The sequence below is a fragment of the Symphalangus syndactylus genome, chromosome 1 (genome assembly GCF_028878055.3).
Source record: "Symphalangus syndactylus isolate Jambi chromosome 1, NHGRI_mSymSyn1-v2.1_pri, whole genome shotgun sequence".
NCBI lineage: Eukaryota > Metazoa > Chordata > Mammalia > Primates > Hylobatidae > Symphalangus > Symphalangus syndactylus.
Window position 1 is genome coordinate 90,025,197 of NC_072423.2, and position 17,343 is coordinate 90,042,539.

A 17,343-nucleotide genomic window follows, 5' to 3' on the forward strand; every position below is an offset into this window, starting at 1 on the left:
GCTGGCAGTCAGGTCTGTGAGTGGAATGGCTAAGAACTGCGCCTATTCTTGAGGCCCCCGCCCCCACCAGCCTCCAGGCAAGCAGCCCTGCTGGCCAGTGTGGCAGCGGAGACCCAGGGCTGGAGCCTTGTGAATGCCATTCCTCACCCCCTTCCCACCCACCCTCATGGGACTCAGGAAAGGGGGAGAACAGGTTCTTGGAGCTGGGGGCCCTACCCAGAAGTCCCTCCCTGCCTCCAATGCCACCACACTGGCTTACTCAGCCATCTGTCCCAAAGCTTCCTCAAGACACCTGGCGATCTTGTTCTGAAGATGAACGTTTATTAGCACACCCGGGCGTGCCACATGGAACACGTATGCAGACAGGGATCCCTGCCCAGGGGGCTCACAATCTAAACAAGACACGACACATACACGCAGGACACAGACATGGGGAGCGGGGCATCTTCGCGGGAAACAGATGGTCTGGGGAGCCACGAGCTGGGGCATCAGCGTGCTCAAGCCTTGTCCTTCTGGTTGTCTTTGCGTGGGAGGGAGAGGAGCGCAGGATGTAACCCAGGACAGCCTTCCAGAAAGCAGCAGTATCCAGGGGGGACTCACAAGAGAAAGAAAACACCAGAGGGCGGTGGTCCCAGGTACAGGGAGGGGTGGGGGAGCATCTCAGAGCAGGCATGGATGAAGACAGACCCAGAGAAATAAAAACGGAGGAAGGCAAAAAGTCCAGGGAAGGGCCCGAGCCAGTGGCAAGGGACTGCGCCCTGTGCTGGGCCTCAGCCGTCTCTGACTTCAGGCTCAGTTTTCCGGGGCTGCTTTCACGGAGAGCGCCTGAACAGAAGCTCTGGCCAAGGGCGCCCCTGAGGCTACTTACCTGACCCTGGGGCTTCCTCTGATCTCTGGAACAGAGATCAGAAGGGATATCTAAACCAGGTTGTGGGAAACGAGGGACAGACAGCTTTGGATGGAGTACTTAGTGCAGTTCCAGGAGGCAGCTGCTGGCCCCAGGTGCTGGGAGCAGGGTGCGGATGGGATGGCCCCCTTCACTCCTGGCGGGGGCAGGGGCCAGCAGGTGGACACATGACAACGGGGAGGTGCTCGTTCCTTTTGTGCCTGTGTCTGAAACAGATGTAGCACCTTCCTTCTGAAGTACCCTGAGAGCTGCGGAGGCTCAGCTTCCCCTGGGCTGGGTGGGGAAGAAAGGGCAGGGGATGGGGATGGTTATTGCTTTGTTGTGGCCAGAAGAAACAGGTGGAAGGGAAGAGCTTGCCCAGGGCCACAGAGGCTGCAGAAGGGATTACAACCCAGCTTCCCACACCTCAGGCTGGAACCTGTTCTAGTGAGTGGAAGAGACTTTTCTAATCTTAAAGAACAAAACTAGAAGAGGGCTGAGAGAAGCCACAGGTCCAGCCAGCAGACACAGAGCTCCTTGTCTTTCCTTTTCCCACCTCAAGGGCCAGGAAGGAGGTGCTGGCCTGAAACTACAGTGGCCCCGTGGGTGGTGGTGGGAAAGCTGGAGCATCCCCCTTTGGTTTGTCTGAGCTGCCTTGGAGGGTGGCAAGGGTCCTCTGGGAACTGAGAGAGGGGACGTCAGGCTGGGTGACCCTGGAGGGCACCCCTGAGGCCTAGAGAGGACTCTACTCCCAAAAAGCCTTGTGTCAGGCCTGATCTGGGAGATGTCGCTGCCTCTCTGCTTTCTGGGAAGCCAGTGGGATCATATTGTATAGAGATCTGAGGATGGCTGGACACTCGGGAAGGGCCTGGTCACCAGTGAAGTCAAATCCCAAAGGTGACACACTGAGGGGAGGCTCAGCCCCGGGGCCCCCATCCCCTTCACCCCACTGCCTCTGCCCCCAGGGAGGTGAGGGAGGGCTGGGACCCACGGAGGAAACAGCCAAGGCCCTACTTTTTCACGATCCTTTATTAATCAGAACAGGCCTTGCCACAAAAAGCAGGGCCCATTCCCACAAAAATATGATTTTGCAAAGAGGAAATCTTGCTGGCTTAGAGGGTATGTGTGGTGGAAAAATTTTGTATGGTTCTTTTTTCCTGTTTTTTTTTTTCTTCGGTTTTTCTTCATTTCTCTTCGCTGCAAAATTTTTTTTTTTGTGATGGTGGGTTTTTGTTTTATTTTTTATAAAACACTTGCACTCAAGGACATACAAACAGTGGCCACCAATCCCCACCCCGGGGGGACTCAGGGGAGCCCCCCTGGCTTGTTTGTGGCTGTTTTCCTCTGTCCCTTCCCTGGCATCTGGTGCCAGAGGGCAGGCACAGGGGTCCTGGGGCAGGTGGAATTTGTACAGCAGTTTCATGGGGAGATGGTCACAAGAAAGGAAACCAGGACAAGATAAGGACTAAGTCTAGGGCACCCACAAAGATGGCAGACGAGGCCCATGAAAGGGCCTGCGACACAGTGAAGAGACGGATGGGCCTGCGTTGGCCTCAGCTAGCTCTGGAGGCTCTGTGGGGGAGGGGCAGGTGGGCCTTGCAGTCAGGCTTCGGTAATTACACTTTGCTCACGGGTAGCACCTTCGGAGTCCTCCTGCCTTGACCCCCAGGTCAGGTGATGGTGGCCTCACAACCTCCCCTATGAGGTAGGTGAAGTATTATTACCATCATTTTACAGATGGGGAAACTGAGGCCCAGGGAGTGCGGGTGACTTGCCCAAAGTCCTGGGATGGTGGCAGGGCTCCGGTGCCCTCCCCCCACCCTCAAGTTCCCCCATTCTCTGCTCTCCTATTGCTCTAGACCGCCCCCGCCCCATCCCATACCACTCTTGCCTCCCGTGCTGGCCTACCCGGCCCTCGGCCCACCGCTTGCCGCCCCAACATAGCATCCCAGAGCTCCACCTGCATGTGGTGGTGGTGGGGCGCTGGGGAAGCCCAAGCCTGGTCGCCAATGTGCCTGGGTGGGGTCTGGTTGGGAAGAGACCCCTGCCAGGGGATGCTCTCTGCATAGGATTGGCTAAGAGATCTGTGGGCGGGGCTCGGGAAAAGGGGGAGCCGTTGCCCCGCCCACTCGATACAAGTTGGTTGGATCCCCAGGGGACTGCTTAGCAGGCGAAGGGGCCTGGGAGGCGGGGGCTGGCTCACTGGGCGGTCTTCTGCGGGGCAGGCGGGTGGTGGGGGGACAGGAAACCGAGGCGGATCCAAGGGAGGAGTGGAGAAGGGCAGATCCCCTCCTCCGCTCAAGACTTCCCACCACACCCTCTCCCACGTCCACGAGGCCTCGGGGTCGCTGCCCTCTCGTCGCGGCTGGGGGCCACTCCCCAGCCCGCCAAAGAGGAGGATGCAGTTGGGGCCGACCCCATTTTAAGCAAAGCTACAATATAGAAACATTTGGATTTACAAGGAACGTGGGTGACTATTTGCTTTACATTAGCATTCTTCACTCTACAAAACGATTCACCTACTATGTATGATGCTCCTCCAGATCCCAGGGAGAGGAAATGGTGGGGGTGAGCGATTCAATTTAAGAAAATTTCGGTATGGGCAAAAGGCGACCCATCTACTGCAGCAAGCAGAATGCTCAGCTCAAGGGGAAGCCGATCGAAGTAAAATGGCTCCCAAATGCCTATGGTCTCCCCACGCCCTGGATGTGGGGACCCTATCCAGAGTCCCCTTTTTCTCTTTGGGGTGTCACAGGCCCATCCAGAGTGGAACTGTGGGCTAAGACCAGGGCCACAGACTGTGGGGGCCTGGCGCCACCTGGCGGTGGTTCTGGGAATGTCAGGCCCAGGCTCGTGGACCCCCAGGATTGGAGGCTTTGTCACCAGCTGGGTCTTGTATCAATACCAGGACCAGCGTGGGGATGAGAGGGCTTAAGCAGGGATCAGCCTGAAATCTGCCGTCTCGAAGGGGAAGCCAGTTTTAGTCTTATCAGTGGCTGAGGCAGAGAAACCATAGCTTCTTTGTGTGTGGCAACCTCAGAACTCACAGAATCCTGGTCTTTTCCCTGTCTCCTTTCCCTGCACTGTGAGTGAGTCGGGCAGAAGGAGCTGCTCCCGGGGACCAGGGAGTGGGGAAGGGTGAGAAGACAGTCCTGGAGAAGGTGAGGTGATGGAAGATCAGAGACCACGCAGGATGAGACAGAATGAATGGAAGGTCTACAAGCATTGGGGGATGGAGGGGTGGAGGAAAGAAGGGTGGGGGTCTGCACAGGCAGGGAGAGATGAGGAAGGGCAGGGAAGCTGGAAAGCATGGAGAATAGGGCAGATGTGGCTGCGTATGAGGTGTGGGAAGCTGGCGGGGGGTCTTTTGATGAAGGAGTTAGGGCAAAGCTAGTTGGGGTTCGGGACCCCTTGAGAAGGAAGGGAGATGAGTCCTGGTGGAATGCTATGCACACAGTAGGTGCCTAAAAGGTGTGAGCCAGTGTTCCAGAGATGAAATTGCTGAGGAGGGAACTACTTCAGATTCTGAGCAGAGGTGGGCACCAAGGGGAGAAGGGGAGGAGATGGGGGGATGGCAGGAGGCAGCTCAGTTCTCAGCCCAGTTCCAGCAACTGCAGCTCTTCTGTTTCCCACCTCTGCCTCACCCTACCCCACTCAGCCCTACAGGCCTCTCCTCTCACACCCTGGCCTCCAACCCTGCCTGGCCTTCATGAAACCTGCCTTCTCTGTATAGTCCTCTGCACTTCCAGGCCTCTGTCCCCATGCACACACACAATGGACACAACACAACTACAAAGGGCCACAGCTCCAGGACCCAGGAGCGGGCTGTATACTATTCTTGGCATTCAGGGCCCAGCCGGCACCTGAAACTGCCCTGGGGATGGGCCTCTCCTGGCCAGACAGGGGCCAAACGCCTCAGCCTCCCCTCCCCGGGTCCACATGGGGGCTGGAGAGGGAGTGGCCTCTCTCCACTCCAGGTGCTGCCTTAAAGAAAACGGGGGGACCATGCCCACCTGGCGGGCCTCTGGAGGGGTCTGCCTGTCTGGCCATCTGGCTCTTGAGCTCCCCCAACTTCTTTAGTATTAGTAAGTCAGGAAGAAAAGGGGCAAAGCAGGAAAATGCCTCCCAGAGCCTCTTCCCCAGAGCTGGACTGTGGGGGATGGGGCTGGTACTTCCTAAAAATGGGGCCCAGTTAAGTCCTGGGACCCCTCCCTGGCTGAGCCCTCAGGGTCTTCCCCTCCCTATGGCAGGGGGCTCAGGCCGGGCATTGTGCATAAAGTGGTGAGGGCATGATGGGGACCCAGGCCCTCGGTCCCCTGGGCCTCCCTTGGCCCCACTCAGGCCTTCAGCTGGTGCCACTGGGCCACGGGCTGCCGGGGACGGGCAATCATGTCCTTCCAGTGCTTCACCTCCCCTGGCCCGCTCTTCCAGGACAGGTAGATCTGGGGAGAAAGGGGAGAGGATGGCATTGGCACAGGCTCCAGGGCACTGGCCCTTTCCCCCACAGGGGTGACACCCCAACTCCACCGTGATACCCTAGCCTGTGGCCCCCCAGCCTCCACATGCTGTGACAACCTACCCCACAGAGGCGCCCTCCTCTCTCCCCTGGTCAGCCTGATCTATTTTCCTGGTTGTCTACCCCCACACCCCCAAGCCTGGGCATGCCAGGCCTCTCGGAATTAGACTGCCAACCTATTTTGCAGTGGGGTCTGGAAGGTGGGGTTGGAGGCAGCTTGTCTCCATGGCCTTCCCTGCCCTATCTGTTGGGTGCTATCCAGCCCCTCTTAATTATAATCGTTCCCAACTCCTGGACACTTGCTACATGTGAGTACTGAGCTAGGGACTTCATACACATAGATCATCAAATCCTACAACTGTGAGGTAGGATTATATGATTATCTCCATTTTTCAGATGGGGAAACTAAGGTACAAAGAGTTAAGAGACTTACCCACAGTCACAGGGTTTATAAGTGGCGCAGAGGGATTGAAATCCAGGTCTTTGGAGCTCTATGCTACCAGCCTAATCCTGCTTCGCAGCCTCACGGGGCTGCATGCATGAATTCCCCCGGAACCCCCAGGATTGGCCCAGTTGACCTCAGCTTTGGGACTTGGGGGTGATTAAGAGTATGAGCACTGGAGAAAAAACAGGTACATGGGGGCTTCTATAGGACACCTGGCCAATATTCCTTAAGACCGTTAAGATCATAGAGAATGGGAAAGACTGAGAAACTGTCATGGGCCAGAGGGGATGGGGGAGACATGACTATTAAATGCAGTGTGGTGTCCTGGATTGGATGCTGGGATAGAAGGAGGACATTAACGGAAAGACTGGTGAGATACAAATAACAGCTGGAGTCTAGTTCACAGCAATGCACTGCCCATGTTGGTTCCTCAAGCTGTGACGAATGTCCCATCAAATGTGAGATGCTAACAACTGGGGAGGCTGGGTAAGGGGTAGATGGGAACTCTCTCTACTATCTTTGCCACTTTTCTGTAAATCTAAAATTATTCAAAAATAGTGTTTTTTGTTTGTTTGGTTTGTCTCTGAGACCGAGTCTCACTCTTGTCGCCCAGGCTAGAGTGTAGTGGCACGATCTCGGCTCACTGCAACCTCCGCCTCCTGGGTTCATGTGATTCTCCTGCCTCAGCCTTCCGAGTAGCTGGGATTACAGGTGCCCACCACCATGCCCGGCTAATTTTTGTATTTTTAGTAGAGACAGGTTTCACTATGTTGGCCAAACTGGTCTCGAACTCCTGACCTCGTGATCCGCCCGCCTCAGCCTCCAAAGTGCTGGGATTAAAGGTGTGAGCCACCACGCCCAGCCAATAAACAGTGTATTTTTTTTTTTTTTTTTAAAGGATGATTGTGGCCTCAGTGGATGAGTACAGTGGCTGACGCCGGTAATCCTAGCACTTTAGGAGGCCAAAGTGGGAGAATCACTTGAGCCCAGGAGTTTGAGACCAGATTGGGTAATATGGTGAAACCTCATCTTTACAAAAAATACAAAAAAATTAGCTGGGCATGGTGGTACATGCCTGGAGTCCCAGCTACTTGGGGGACTGAGGTGGGAGGATGACATGAGCCTGGGGAGGTCGAGGCTGCAGTCAGCCGTGATTGTGCCACTGCACTCCAGCCTGGACTACAGTGAGACTCCGTCTCAAAAAAAAAAAAAAAAAAAGATGGGGAGGTCAGGCACGGGGGCTCATGCCTGTAATCCCAGCATTTTGGGAGGCCGAGGCGGGCGGATTGCTTGAGGTCAGGAGTTCAACCAGACTGGCCAACATGGTGAAACCCCGTCTCTACTAAAAACACAAAAATTATCCCAGCATAAGCGAGGAGCGCCTCTGCCCGGCCACCCATCATCTGGGAGGTGAGGAGCGCCTCTGCCCGGCCACCCATCGTCTGGGAAGTGAGGAGCGCCTCTGCCCGGCCACCCATCGTCTGGGAAGTGAGGAGCGCCTCTGCCCGGCCACCCATCGTCTGGGAAATGAGGAGCGCGTCTGCCCGGCCGCCCCGTCTGGGAAGTGAGGAGCGCCTCTGCCCGGCCGCCCCGTCTGGGAAGAAGTTAGGAGCGCCTCTGCCCGGCTGCCCCGTCTGGGAAGAAGTGAGGAGCGTCTCTGCCCGGCCGCCCCGTCTGGGAAGTGAGGAGTGCCTCTGCCTGGCCGCCCCGTCTGGGATGTGGGGAGCGCCTCTGCCCGACCGCCCCGTCTGGGAGGTTTACCACGGAGGCCAGAAGCAATGTGGGGGCTGGACGTGGTGGCTCATGCCTGTAGTCCCAGCACTCTGGGAGGCCGAGGCGGGTTGATCACTTCAGGCTAGGAGTTTGAAACCAGTCTGGCCAACATGGCAAAACATATGAAAAATACAACAGACAAACCAACCAACCAACCCAGTGACAACAAAACAGGTCTACCCTGGAGTCATACTCTAATTTTTTCTATTTTCCTCCCTTTCTGATCCTTTATCCCACTTTCTTTTTCTTCCTCTTCCTTCTCCTTCTTCTTTGTCAAATAGAGGATTGAGTTATTATCATTGATCCATATAAAGTCCCTCTCTCATTTATTTTCTTTAATTCCCACTCCCCATTTCTATTCCCCGTCTTCCCATGTGCAACCTTCCTAATATGTTTGATACGCATCTTTTTGTTTGTATGTATTTTTAGAAAATGTTTATTGTGTTGTGTGCAAAAAAATTAATAATAAGAGACAGCAACTAAATATAGTGCATGATCTTTGATCAGATGCTGAACAAGGGGAAAAGCTAAGAAATAGCAAAAAAATACTAAGGGGAAAAAAAAAAATTATCCCAGCATGGTGGCAGATGCCTGTAATCCCAGCTACTTGGGAGGCTGAGGCAGGAGAATCGCTTGAACCCGGGAGGCAGAGGTTGCAGTGAGCCAAGATTGTGCCACTGCACTCCAGCCTGGGCGACAGGGTGAGACTATCTCAAAAAACAAAACAAAACAAAACAAAACAAAAAGGATGGGGAGCAAGCCCCAGCTCTGCAACATATGGTGGAACTTCTTTTAGCCCCAGACCTTCCTCTGTAAAGTGGGCTGATGACTGTACCTGCCTCACAGATAGCTGGGATGGTGCATGTCATGTGCTCAGCTGGGAACAGTGGCATGCCTCTGTGTAGTGAGTTCTCTCAGCCAGCGGCTCCATCCTGCTGGAGCTGGTTGACTATTCGGAGGTCACAGAGCTCTGGGGCCACTATGGGCCTGCCCTGCTCTGGGATTGCCCCCATTGCAACCTCAGCCCAGCATGATACCGACAGCCTTGGATGATGCCAGGCAGACAAAGGGCAGACTCTTGGGTTCCAGGGGCGGAGCAGGAGCCGGGAATCAGAAGGATTCAGAGATCCTTGGGCTCGGTAAGTTACCAGGCCAAAGTGAGAACAAATCCACATTTGCTTTGGTTCAGCCAACAGAAGGTAGGACTGTTTCAAAAGGAGCTCTAATTGGTATCTAAGAACACCTAACGCCAAAAGGCTAAGCTTCAAAAGAACATCAAAGTAGATATGGTCACTTGGCTTTTGGGCTGAGCCGGTCAAGGGGGCACTCGGCAGGACCCAAGCCCTGGCAAGGCAGGGGCGCATACTCTCTCTGGAGTATGAGTGGCGATGTCCTGGGGAGCTGTCTCACCTGTGACCACAGATTGGCCAGTCATACCCCCCATGCCATACCTGATGGCAAGCAGGGCTAGCTCTCCTCTTTTAGGCCAGGCTGCTTCCCTCACCCCAGCCGGTGTGTTCTCCATTCCCATCTGTCTGAGGGTTGCCTTCAACTCAGCTCCCTTCCCTGTGGGTATCCAGTCCCCCTTTTCCTTTCCCCCATACAGGGTAATGCCCAGGTATGTGCCCCTCTCTCACTCCTGGCATCTCCCCTTCCTCCATGACTGCCCTGAGCACCGGTTCCTCACATACTCCTGGTCAAACTGTCCTGCCTGAATGGATATACATGCCCCTTTATTATCATACTAGCTAACATGTATTCAAGTCCTATGCTAAACAGCTCACCTGTGTGATCTTACTTAATCTTCCCAGCGCATTGTGAGGGTAGGACCATCCTACTCTCATTTTGAGAGGAGAAAATGAGGCTCAGAGAGGTTACAGTGTTAAAAAATAAGGCTAGGATTTGGACCCAGGCAATCTGACTCCCGAGCCCATGCTCTCAACACTAAACCATAAATAAACACAGGAATAGACATTTTAAGGTAGAAACACGGAAGGGTTTATGTCACAGAATCCTGTCCTGGGAAAACTCAAGGTCAGGTATGAATTTTTTGGTTACGTGATATGAAGAGATCACTTTTTTTTTTTTTTCAGGCAGAGTTTCGCTCTGTTGCCCAGGCTGGAGTGCAGTCTTGCAATCTTGGCTCACTACAACCTCTGCCTCCCGGGTACAAGGGATTCTCCTGTCACAGCCTCCTGAGTAGCTGGGATTACAGGCACCCGCCACCATGCCTGGCTAATTTTTCTATTTTTTTTTTTTTTTTTTTTTTTTGAGACAGAGTCTTGCTCTTTCGCCCAGGCTGGAGTGCAGTGGTGCTATCTCGGCTCACAGCAAGCTCTGCCTCCCAGGGTCACGCCATTCTCCTGCCTCAGCCTCCCGAGTAGCTGGGACTACAGGCGCCCACCACCATGCCCGGCTAATTTTTTGTATTTGTAGTAGAGATGGGGTTTCACCGTGTTAGCCAGGATGGTCTCGATCTCCTGACCTCGTGATCCGCCTGCCTTGGCCTCCCAAAGTGCTGGGATTACAGGCGTGAGCCACTGCGCCCGGCCTAATTTTTCTATTTTTAGTAGAGACGGGGTTTCACCATGTTGGCCAGGCTGGTCTCAAACTCCCCACCACAGGTGATCCACCCGCCTTGGCCTCCCAAAGTGCTGGGATTACAGGCGTGAGCCACTGTGTCCGGCCAAATTTCTACAAGAACATCCACATACCTCAAGCAATTCTTACACCACCCTGTAAAGTTCTACAGGGACAATGTCAGTTGCTCCATTTTACAGATGAGAACGCTAAAGCTTGGCGAGGCCAAGCCACTTGCCCAAGGTTATATGGTTGTTTATCGGCAGATGGAGTGGGAACTGAAACGAGGTCTTTGGAGTCTGACTGCAGCTCCCAACGCTGCCCCGTGCAGCTCACCCTGTGCAGACGGGACCCCGGGCAATACTGCTCCAACGTCATCATCCTGTCCAGTAAACCTTCCTTTTGAGATCCAGGCTATTCCTCTCTTGCACTCCTTCTTTCCCTGCCCAGCTGGTGGTCTGTCCTGAGCTGACCTACCCATAGGAGGACACTGAGAGAGGAACCCTAGGGAGGGGGTCATCTCATCCCCTTATTTTCAGATGAAGAAACAGAGGCCTGAGAGGAGAGGAGACTGATCCCAATCTCTCCTGGTGTCCAGCCTGTGCCCGTCCACTACCCTCCCTGCTTCTTTTAAGGAATGGAGCCTCACTGGCGCCAGCAGGTGCACCACACCACCTGCCTAGCCCCTACCTTGCCAATGACATCATTGCGGCTGAGCTTGTCCTTGTCCATGACGGTGATGATGATGGTCGTCTCCCTCAGCTTCTCCGTGGGGATATCGAAGGCGAAGGACTCATTGAAGATGGGGTTCAGGTTCCTCTTCATCGTCACCGTCTTCTTCTTCTCCACCCGCTTATCTTTGTACATCAGCCACACCTTCACGTAGGGGTCTGGGGGAGGGAGTGGGGAAGGGTTAGAGGGACCATGGGGGAGGGACTTCCTAGGATCCTTTTCCCCTTCCGGGAATGGAAGCTGAGGCAGGAGGGCCGTCTGCTTTCCCCAGAGGCAAGGAGAGACCCAGGCAAGAACAAGAGGGACCTGGGAGAATCAGCAGATGGACCTTAGCGATCACCTGGGGCCTTCCCGTTACTACCAACGAGGAAACTGAGCTCCAGAGAGGCCAGGTCTTGCCCAAAATCTCAGACAAGTAGCATCAGAGCTGGGCATAGAACCCAAGTCTTCCCACAATGTTCCCTTTTTTTCTGATTCTGGGAAGAACATAGTCCAGGATGATGCTGACGTCTTGACTCTTGAACACAGTCCAAGATGAGGGTGATTCAAAGGGGGGCCCCAGGGTCTCTGGGGTAAGGAGTGAGGACTGGAGGTGGGGATGTGGCGGGTTGGGGTGAGGACCACTGCAGACCCTGCTCTCCACATCCAGTGTAACCGTTGTGTCACCAGCACCTCCCCGGCCCGCCCATCCTCTGCTGGAGAAGCCCCGTACCTGATGTGCCCCCGATGTCCATGGCTTTGAGGTTCCGGGCTTTGATGATGTTCACGATGATGGAGTTGGCAGAGGGGTTGTAGCAGAGAGACAAGAGCAGCTCCCCTCGGCTCCCCTGGGAGGCACAACAGGACGGGTGTGGGGAACTAGGCTAGCAGAGCTCTCTGATTGGCCCAGCTGCCCCCAAGCCCCCTCTACCCTGACCTTGGCGCTTACCCATGCCCCTGTCTGTCACCTCTGTCTCACTCTGTCTCCCCCCATCTGGCAGGTGGGTGTACTGCCCCTCCCAGGGCCACCATCGCCTCTCTGTTCCCTGAACATAGCCCTAGGTTCCTTCTTACAGATCGGTTGAGTCCCCCCAGGTGCCAAACACCAATGCTCTGACTGCTAGTGAGGCTGAGCTCCATCGGGTCCACCCATCTGCACCCTCTCCCACAGCCCTCCTGGCCTTCCTAAGGTTGACAAGGGTCTGGGACCAGATCTCCCAGCCCTGCCCTGCTGCCTGTCCAGCTAAGGCCCACCCATGAGGCCTTACACTCCCATCGCTGCATGGCTTCAGATCCTTCCAGAAGGTCTGCATCTGGGTCAGGTCCACCTTGTTAAGGGGGATGGACACCTCCCCGATGGGGTCGTTGCGGCTGAAGCGGTCATAGTCCAGGACTTGGAGGTAGAGGACCCTCTGCACCACCTTCTCATAGGGAAAACCTGGGGGTATAGATGAGTGTGAGTGAAGAGGGGGACAGAGGGGCTGCACAGGGCCCGGGAGGCAAGGAAGGCCCTGGGAAGAGGAGGCAGGCCCTGTGCCCTCCCGCTGCCACCCCACCGGGCCAGCAGGCACACCAGATTGCAATTAGACCTTACTGAAGTGCCAGCAAGAACTGTCACCGTCTCATGGGATTCCCTCAACAATTCTCCAAGGTGAATGGCATCTCGTGCATCTTACAGATGAGGCTCAGATGGCTTAAAGTACTTGCCCAGAGTCCCAGCTAGTAAAGAGTAGAACTGCAATCATCCATTCACCCATGCACCTTGTGTCCATTTCAGTGGCTGAGCAGCCTCTGCCAATCGTCCCGAGGCAGGTCTGGGCAAGTGGCTCTGTCTAGGTGGCCACAGCTGCCAGTACACAGGCCCCAGGAGGACTCAGGGCAGAGGGACATGGGGAAGCATCGGTGGGAGGGAAAAGGCAAAGGCACAGAAGCAGGAGGTGACAAGTGTCCTGTGACTCCACACCCCTCTCCTCCTGCCTGTGCCTTCCATCCTTCCTACCGCAGCATCCCCTTCTCTACTGCCACCTCCCTCATCCAAGCCGCTGGCACCTCTTGCCTAGGCAGCTGCAAGCATCTCCAAACCGCCCTCCCCGCGTCCACGCTTTCTCCTACCGTCCATTCTCAACGCGGCAGCCAGAGAGATCTTTTAAAAATAGAAATTCCATCATGATGTGCTCCTGCTTAAAGCCTTTCAATGGCTCCCAGTGCACTTAGAATAAAAGCCGGGCACCCTACCTTGGCTTCAAGTCCTTCCACAATTTGGCCCAGCTGTCCTCTCCCTGCTTGGCTTGTGACCACTCTTCACTCAATGACTGGGCTCCAGCCACATCGGCCTCCTTCCTGGCCCTTCAACACCCCGACTCCTCCCGCCTCAGGGCCGGGCGCACACTGGCCCCATCATGACTCCCCTCCTGGCTACTCTCATCCTTCAGGTCTCAGCATTCTTTCCTGGCACCCCGGACAGTGTCGGATCCCATTATCCATTCTAGCAACTTTTTTTTCCGCAAAAACATATCCCACGCGGTAATAGATTTCTCTGTCTCTTTCCCTGATTTTTGTCTGGCTCTCCCGGAAGGCAAGGATTCCCAGAAAGGCCTCTCTGTTACCAACCACTGGATCTCGGTGTCTAACACCGCTTCTGGCACATAGTAGGCACTCGATACATATTTGTTAAGTGAATGCATAATTGTATAATTGTGCATTCTTGCATAACTGTGCATAATTGAACAGATGAATCAATGCTGATGAGATGGCCTGATGGAGCAGCAGGACTGTGCTGAGGTGAGGCGGCCGCTAAGGTCAGAGGGAGAGGAGCAGAAGGGGCTTGGATGGAATGCAGAAGGGAAGAGGGGGCCAGGTGAAGGTCTGAAGCCAGGAGTCATGAGCTCTTTGGAGGCTTAGTCAGAGGTGGGACTGGCCCAGGAGGTGCCAGGGGCACAGGCCAGCCCGGAGGCCTGAGGTGAGGAGATTCTGAAACCAGGTATGAGCAGGAAGGAGGACGCCTGGAACCTCAGCCTGGCTGGTGCAGAAGATAAGGGAAGGAGGAGCTCCAGAGGATTCCAGCACCTTCCCCCAGAGACTCTGGAAGCACCGAGGAGCTCTGACAGGAGCAGGTGAGCTGGAAGAGGAGACTCTGAATTTGTTCAGGGTCCCTTTCCTCATATTGCAGGAAGACGTGTCTTGCTTATTTCAGAGCCTCCCAGGGACCTTGCCCAGAGGACCCTTGGCATCAATTCAGGTAAAATGCACGAGGACAAGTGTTCTGGGAATATTGGAAGCTCCAAGAGGTCGCTGCACCCCAGTCAGCTCTCATCAACACCAGAGGAGGCAGGCTCCTAGCTGGCAAACTCCTACTCATCCATCAGAACCCATTTTGAATGGTCCCTCTTCTGGGAAATTTTCTTCAGCACCACCAAAGGGAGCTCATACTGGCTTCCTGCAGCTCCTGTCATGCTGTGTGTGGCTGAGTTATCTACACATCTGTGTCTCCATTAGGCCAGAAATGCCTTGAGGGCCATAATGGTGCCTCATTCTTTTCTACATCCCCAGTACCTAGAAGAGTGTCCAGCTCATGGCTGTTGCTGGGTACATGCTCGTGGAAGAGACCAGAGGATTGGAGTTCTGCTCAAAAACTTCGCCCTGCCAGCTGCCTACATATACATCCAGACAGCTGAACCTCTTGCTGGTTGAGCCATCTCTAAACTGGCTCTCATGGTGCCTGCAAAGGAGGGTGTCCAGAAACACACAGACACTCACTGCTCACCCTCAGTGCCATTTAGTGGGTGACCTGGCTGTCATCTTGCAGAAGAGGTGGGGTGCTAAGTGGCTGGGACGGCAGGTGGGGAAAGGTCCCTGGGGTACACGGTGAAGATTCTGGAAGGCTAGGGCTTGGGGCAGCTGGAGTAGGGATTTACTCTCCCTGGTTGAACCGGGGGCCATTGGCAAAGAGTTACGGCTTGTCTAAGCGGGGTCCTGGCACCCAAAGGCCCTGGGATAGAAATCACTCCTTAATCACACGCCCAGCTTCCTGGTTACCTTGAATCCTCAGAGATAAGAGATAAAGACCGGCCTTCAGAGAGGGCTTGCAGGAGAGAGAAAGGACATTTGTCTCAGCGGCCTCCAGGCATGGTTCAGAGCTGTTGTTCCTGTCCCATGCGGGGGAGGGGGTCAGAGAACGGCAACAGATGGAGTGTGTTTAACAACCTGGTATTAAGCATTTGCTGGGTGTCAGGCACTGCTCTAAGTGCTTTTACAATTTACTCATTTGTTGAACCCTCACTATTATTATCTCTATTTTGTAGATGAGGAAACCAAGTCATAGGGAGGCTCAAGAACTTGCCCAAGGTCACGCAGCGAGTAAGTGGCAAGAGCTGGGATTCAAACCCAGGCAGCCTGGGCCACAGCCTGTGCACTGAACCACTATGATCTGGTGGCTCCAGGGTACTCCAGCTCTGAGTCCTACGAGTGCCTCCCTCCCTCCCTGCCCTCCTCAGGATGAGCTCTGTGTCTGGGCTGAAACACCAGGCGGTGGCCCAGCTTCCCTCCTCGGCCTCTGGCTGTGATGCTGGCTCCACTTGGCTCCTGTGACCTGATCCCAACTAGACACAAAATGCATCAGGTTAACCAGGCCAGGACATTGCCTGTGTGGGCGTGTGCGAGAGCACATGTGTGTGGATCTGTGCCTGTGCACGCATGCAGGTGTGCACATAAGTGTATCTGCTTGCATGTGTCTTTGTGCATTTGTGGGCCTGCAGGTGTGTGTACACATATGTGTCTGTGCATGTGGCCACATGTGTGGTTGGGTAGGGGGGATGGTGGACGGCAAGAGGTGACCATGGTGGGGGAAGGTGGCACTAGACTCACCTTCAAAGAGGAAGGTCTCGTTCCAGTGGGGGTTCAGGTTCTTCCGCTTCACCTTGGTCTCCAGCTTGTGCTTCTTGTCGGGCAGCAGGTAGATCTTGACGAAGGGGTCGCTGGTGCCGCTGAAGTCCTTGGCCGGCAGCTCCTGGGCCTTCATGATCTTCACGGTGAGCGTGGACTCCTGGAAGTTGTAGCCGACGCTGAACTGGATCCGGCCCAGGTTCTCTCGGCTGCAACCCTCGTGGGCCTCATCCTCCTCGGAGCCTGGGGAGAGCTGGGGGTGGGGGAGAGGCCGGCAGGGTTGGGGAGGATTCTGCTTCCCCCATGTCCCCACTGCTGGCTAGCATGGTAGAGAGGCCAGAGGCGGTGGCCCAGCCCACACTCATATCCTACGGATGCTGCTCAGGCTCAGAGGGCAGGTGCCTTGACCAGGGTCTCCCAGGAGGGGAGGGGGAGGGCAGAGCCGAGACAGACCTGTCTCCTGAACCTCAGAGCGGTATGCACGACACTCACTTCCCAGGCTCTCCTCGAAGCCCTGGGTCTGCCGCCTGTCCCAAGCTCCAGCTCAGCTGCCTAGCCTTCCTGGTTGCAGCTGCCCTGGCGCGTGCTGGGGTTCCTGAGCCCTCCAGACCTCCCTGCCCTCTCGTGGCACGGTAGGGCCAACTGTGGGATGCACCGACACAAACCTGGGCTACACAGCAGATGAGGGAGGCTGTTCACATCACAAAAGAGTTTACCGCAACAATTCTTTGGAAAGTGACTCTCTAGGGTGCGGAGAATGATGTGATTTACAAAATGAGAAAGGCAAGTTTTCAGGAGCAACGTCTGTTTGTGTAAGGCAGAATCACTAGGGACAAGAAAATTGCAGACTCCCCAGGCCCCGTCCCCAAGCAGTTTGACGATGGGGCTGGTGTGGGCCTGGGCATCAGTGCTGTGTAAAAGGCGCCTCAGATGACTGTACCGTCCATGGGGGCTGAGGACTGCTGGGAGGGAGGGCACATGGGCTGACCCACCAATAAACAGTCACACAGAGGCAGGGTGGGCATCTCATCCCATCCTGACATCGAACCACAGGAAGCAGCTGGGAGGAGGGTCTCCCAGCCACGTGTCTGAACCTGTGAGCACACTGGTAGTACCTAGGAGGTTTTAGAACCCTACCCATCCCCCAGCCGCTTGAGCGCAGCCCCAGACCACTGACCACAACAGACCCAGTTAGGGGGCTGTATGGCTCAGGCACCCCTGGCTTTAAAATCTCCCACGATGACTGGATGAGGGACAGAAGTAGGACCCTGGGTACCACAGTTCAGAAAAACTGCAGGCATCTGTTCTCTCCCCCACTTCCCCTGTAGAAACCTGCTTTGTGCCCTCTCCTTCATCCTGGAGAGGCAGCCCTAGGCTCTGAAAGACTCAATAATCCAGATAATAATAATGCATCCAGTGCGCTCTTACCACGACCAGAGACTCTCGAATCGCCGTCTCCTTACTGAATCCTGACAATAGCCAGGCGAGGCAGGTGTCACCACCCTCTAGCTGAGGAGACTGGTTCAGAGAGGTTAAGTCACATGGCCAAGA

General features: G+C 55.2%; 1 protein-coding gene across 13 annotated transcripts in view; it reads right to left on the minus strand.

Annotated features, from left to right (window-relative positions):
• Nucleotides 1–1,897: 1,897 nt before the first annotated feature.
• The window catches only part of SYT7 (synaptotagmin 7), a 67,172-nt gene continuing 51,726 nt past the window's right edge, over nt 1,898–17,343 (minus strand). For 6 of the 13 annotated variants that reach the window (XM_055282296.2, XM_055282162.2, XM_055282469.2 and 3 more), the window contains 5 exons: nt 15,775–16,045; nt 12,180–12,349; nt 11,645–11,759; nt 10,891–11,090; nt 7,728–8,825 (listed from right to left, as the gene is read on the minus strand). In XM_055282296.2, coding sequence (XP_055138271.1) covers nt 8,535–8,825; nt 10,891–11,090; nt 11,645–11,759; nt 12,180–12,349; nt 15,775–16,045 — 1,047 coding nt within the window. In that variant the 3' untranslated portion in view covers nt 7,728–8,534. The other 7 variants (XM_055282387.2, XM_055282810.2, XM_055282723.2 and 4 more) reach the window with 3 other exon arrangements.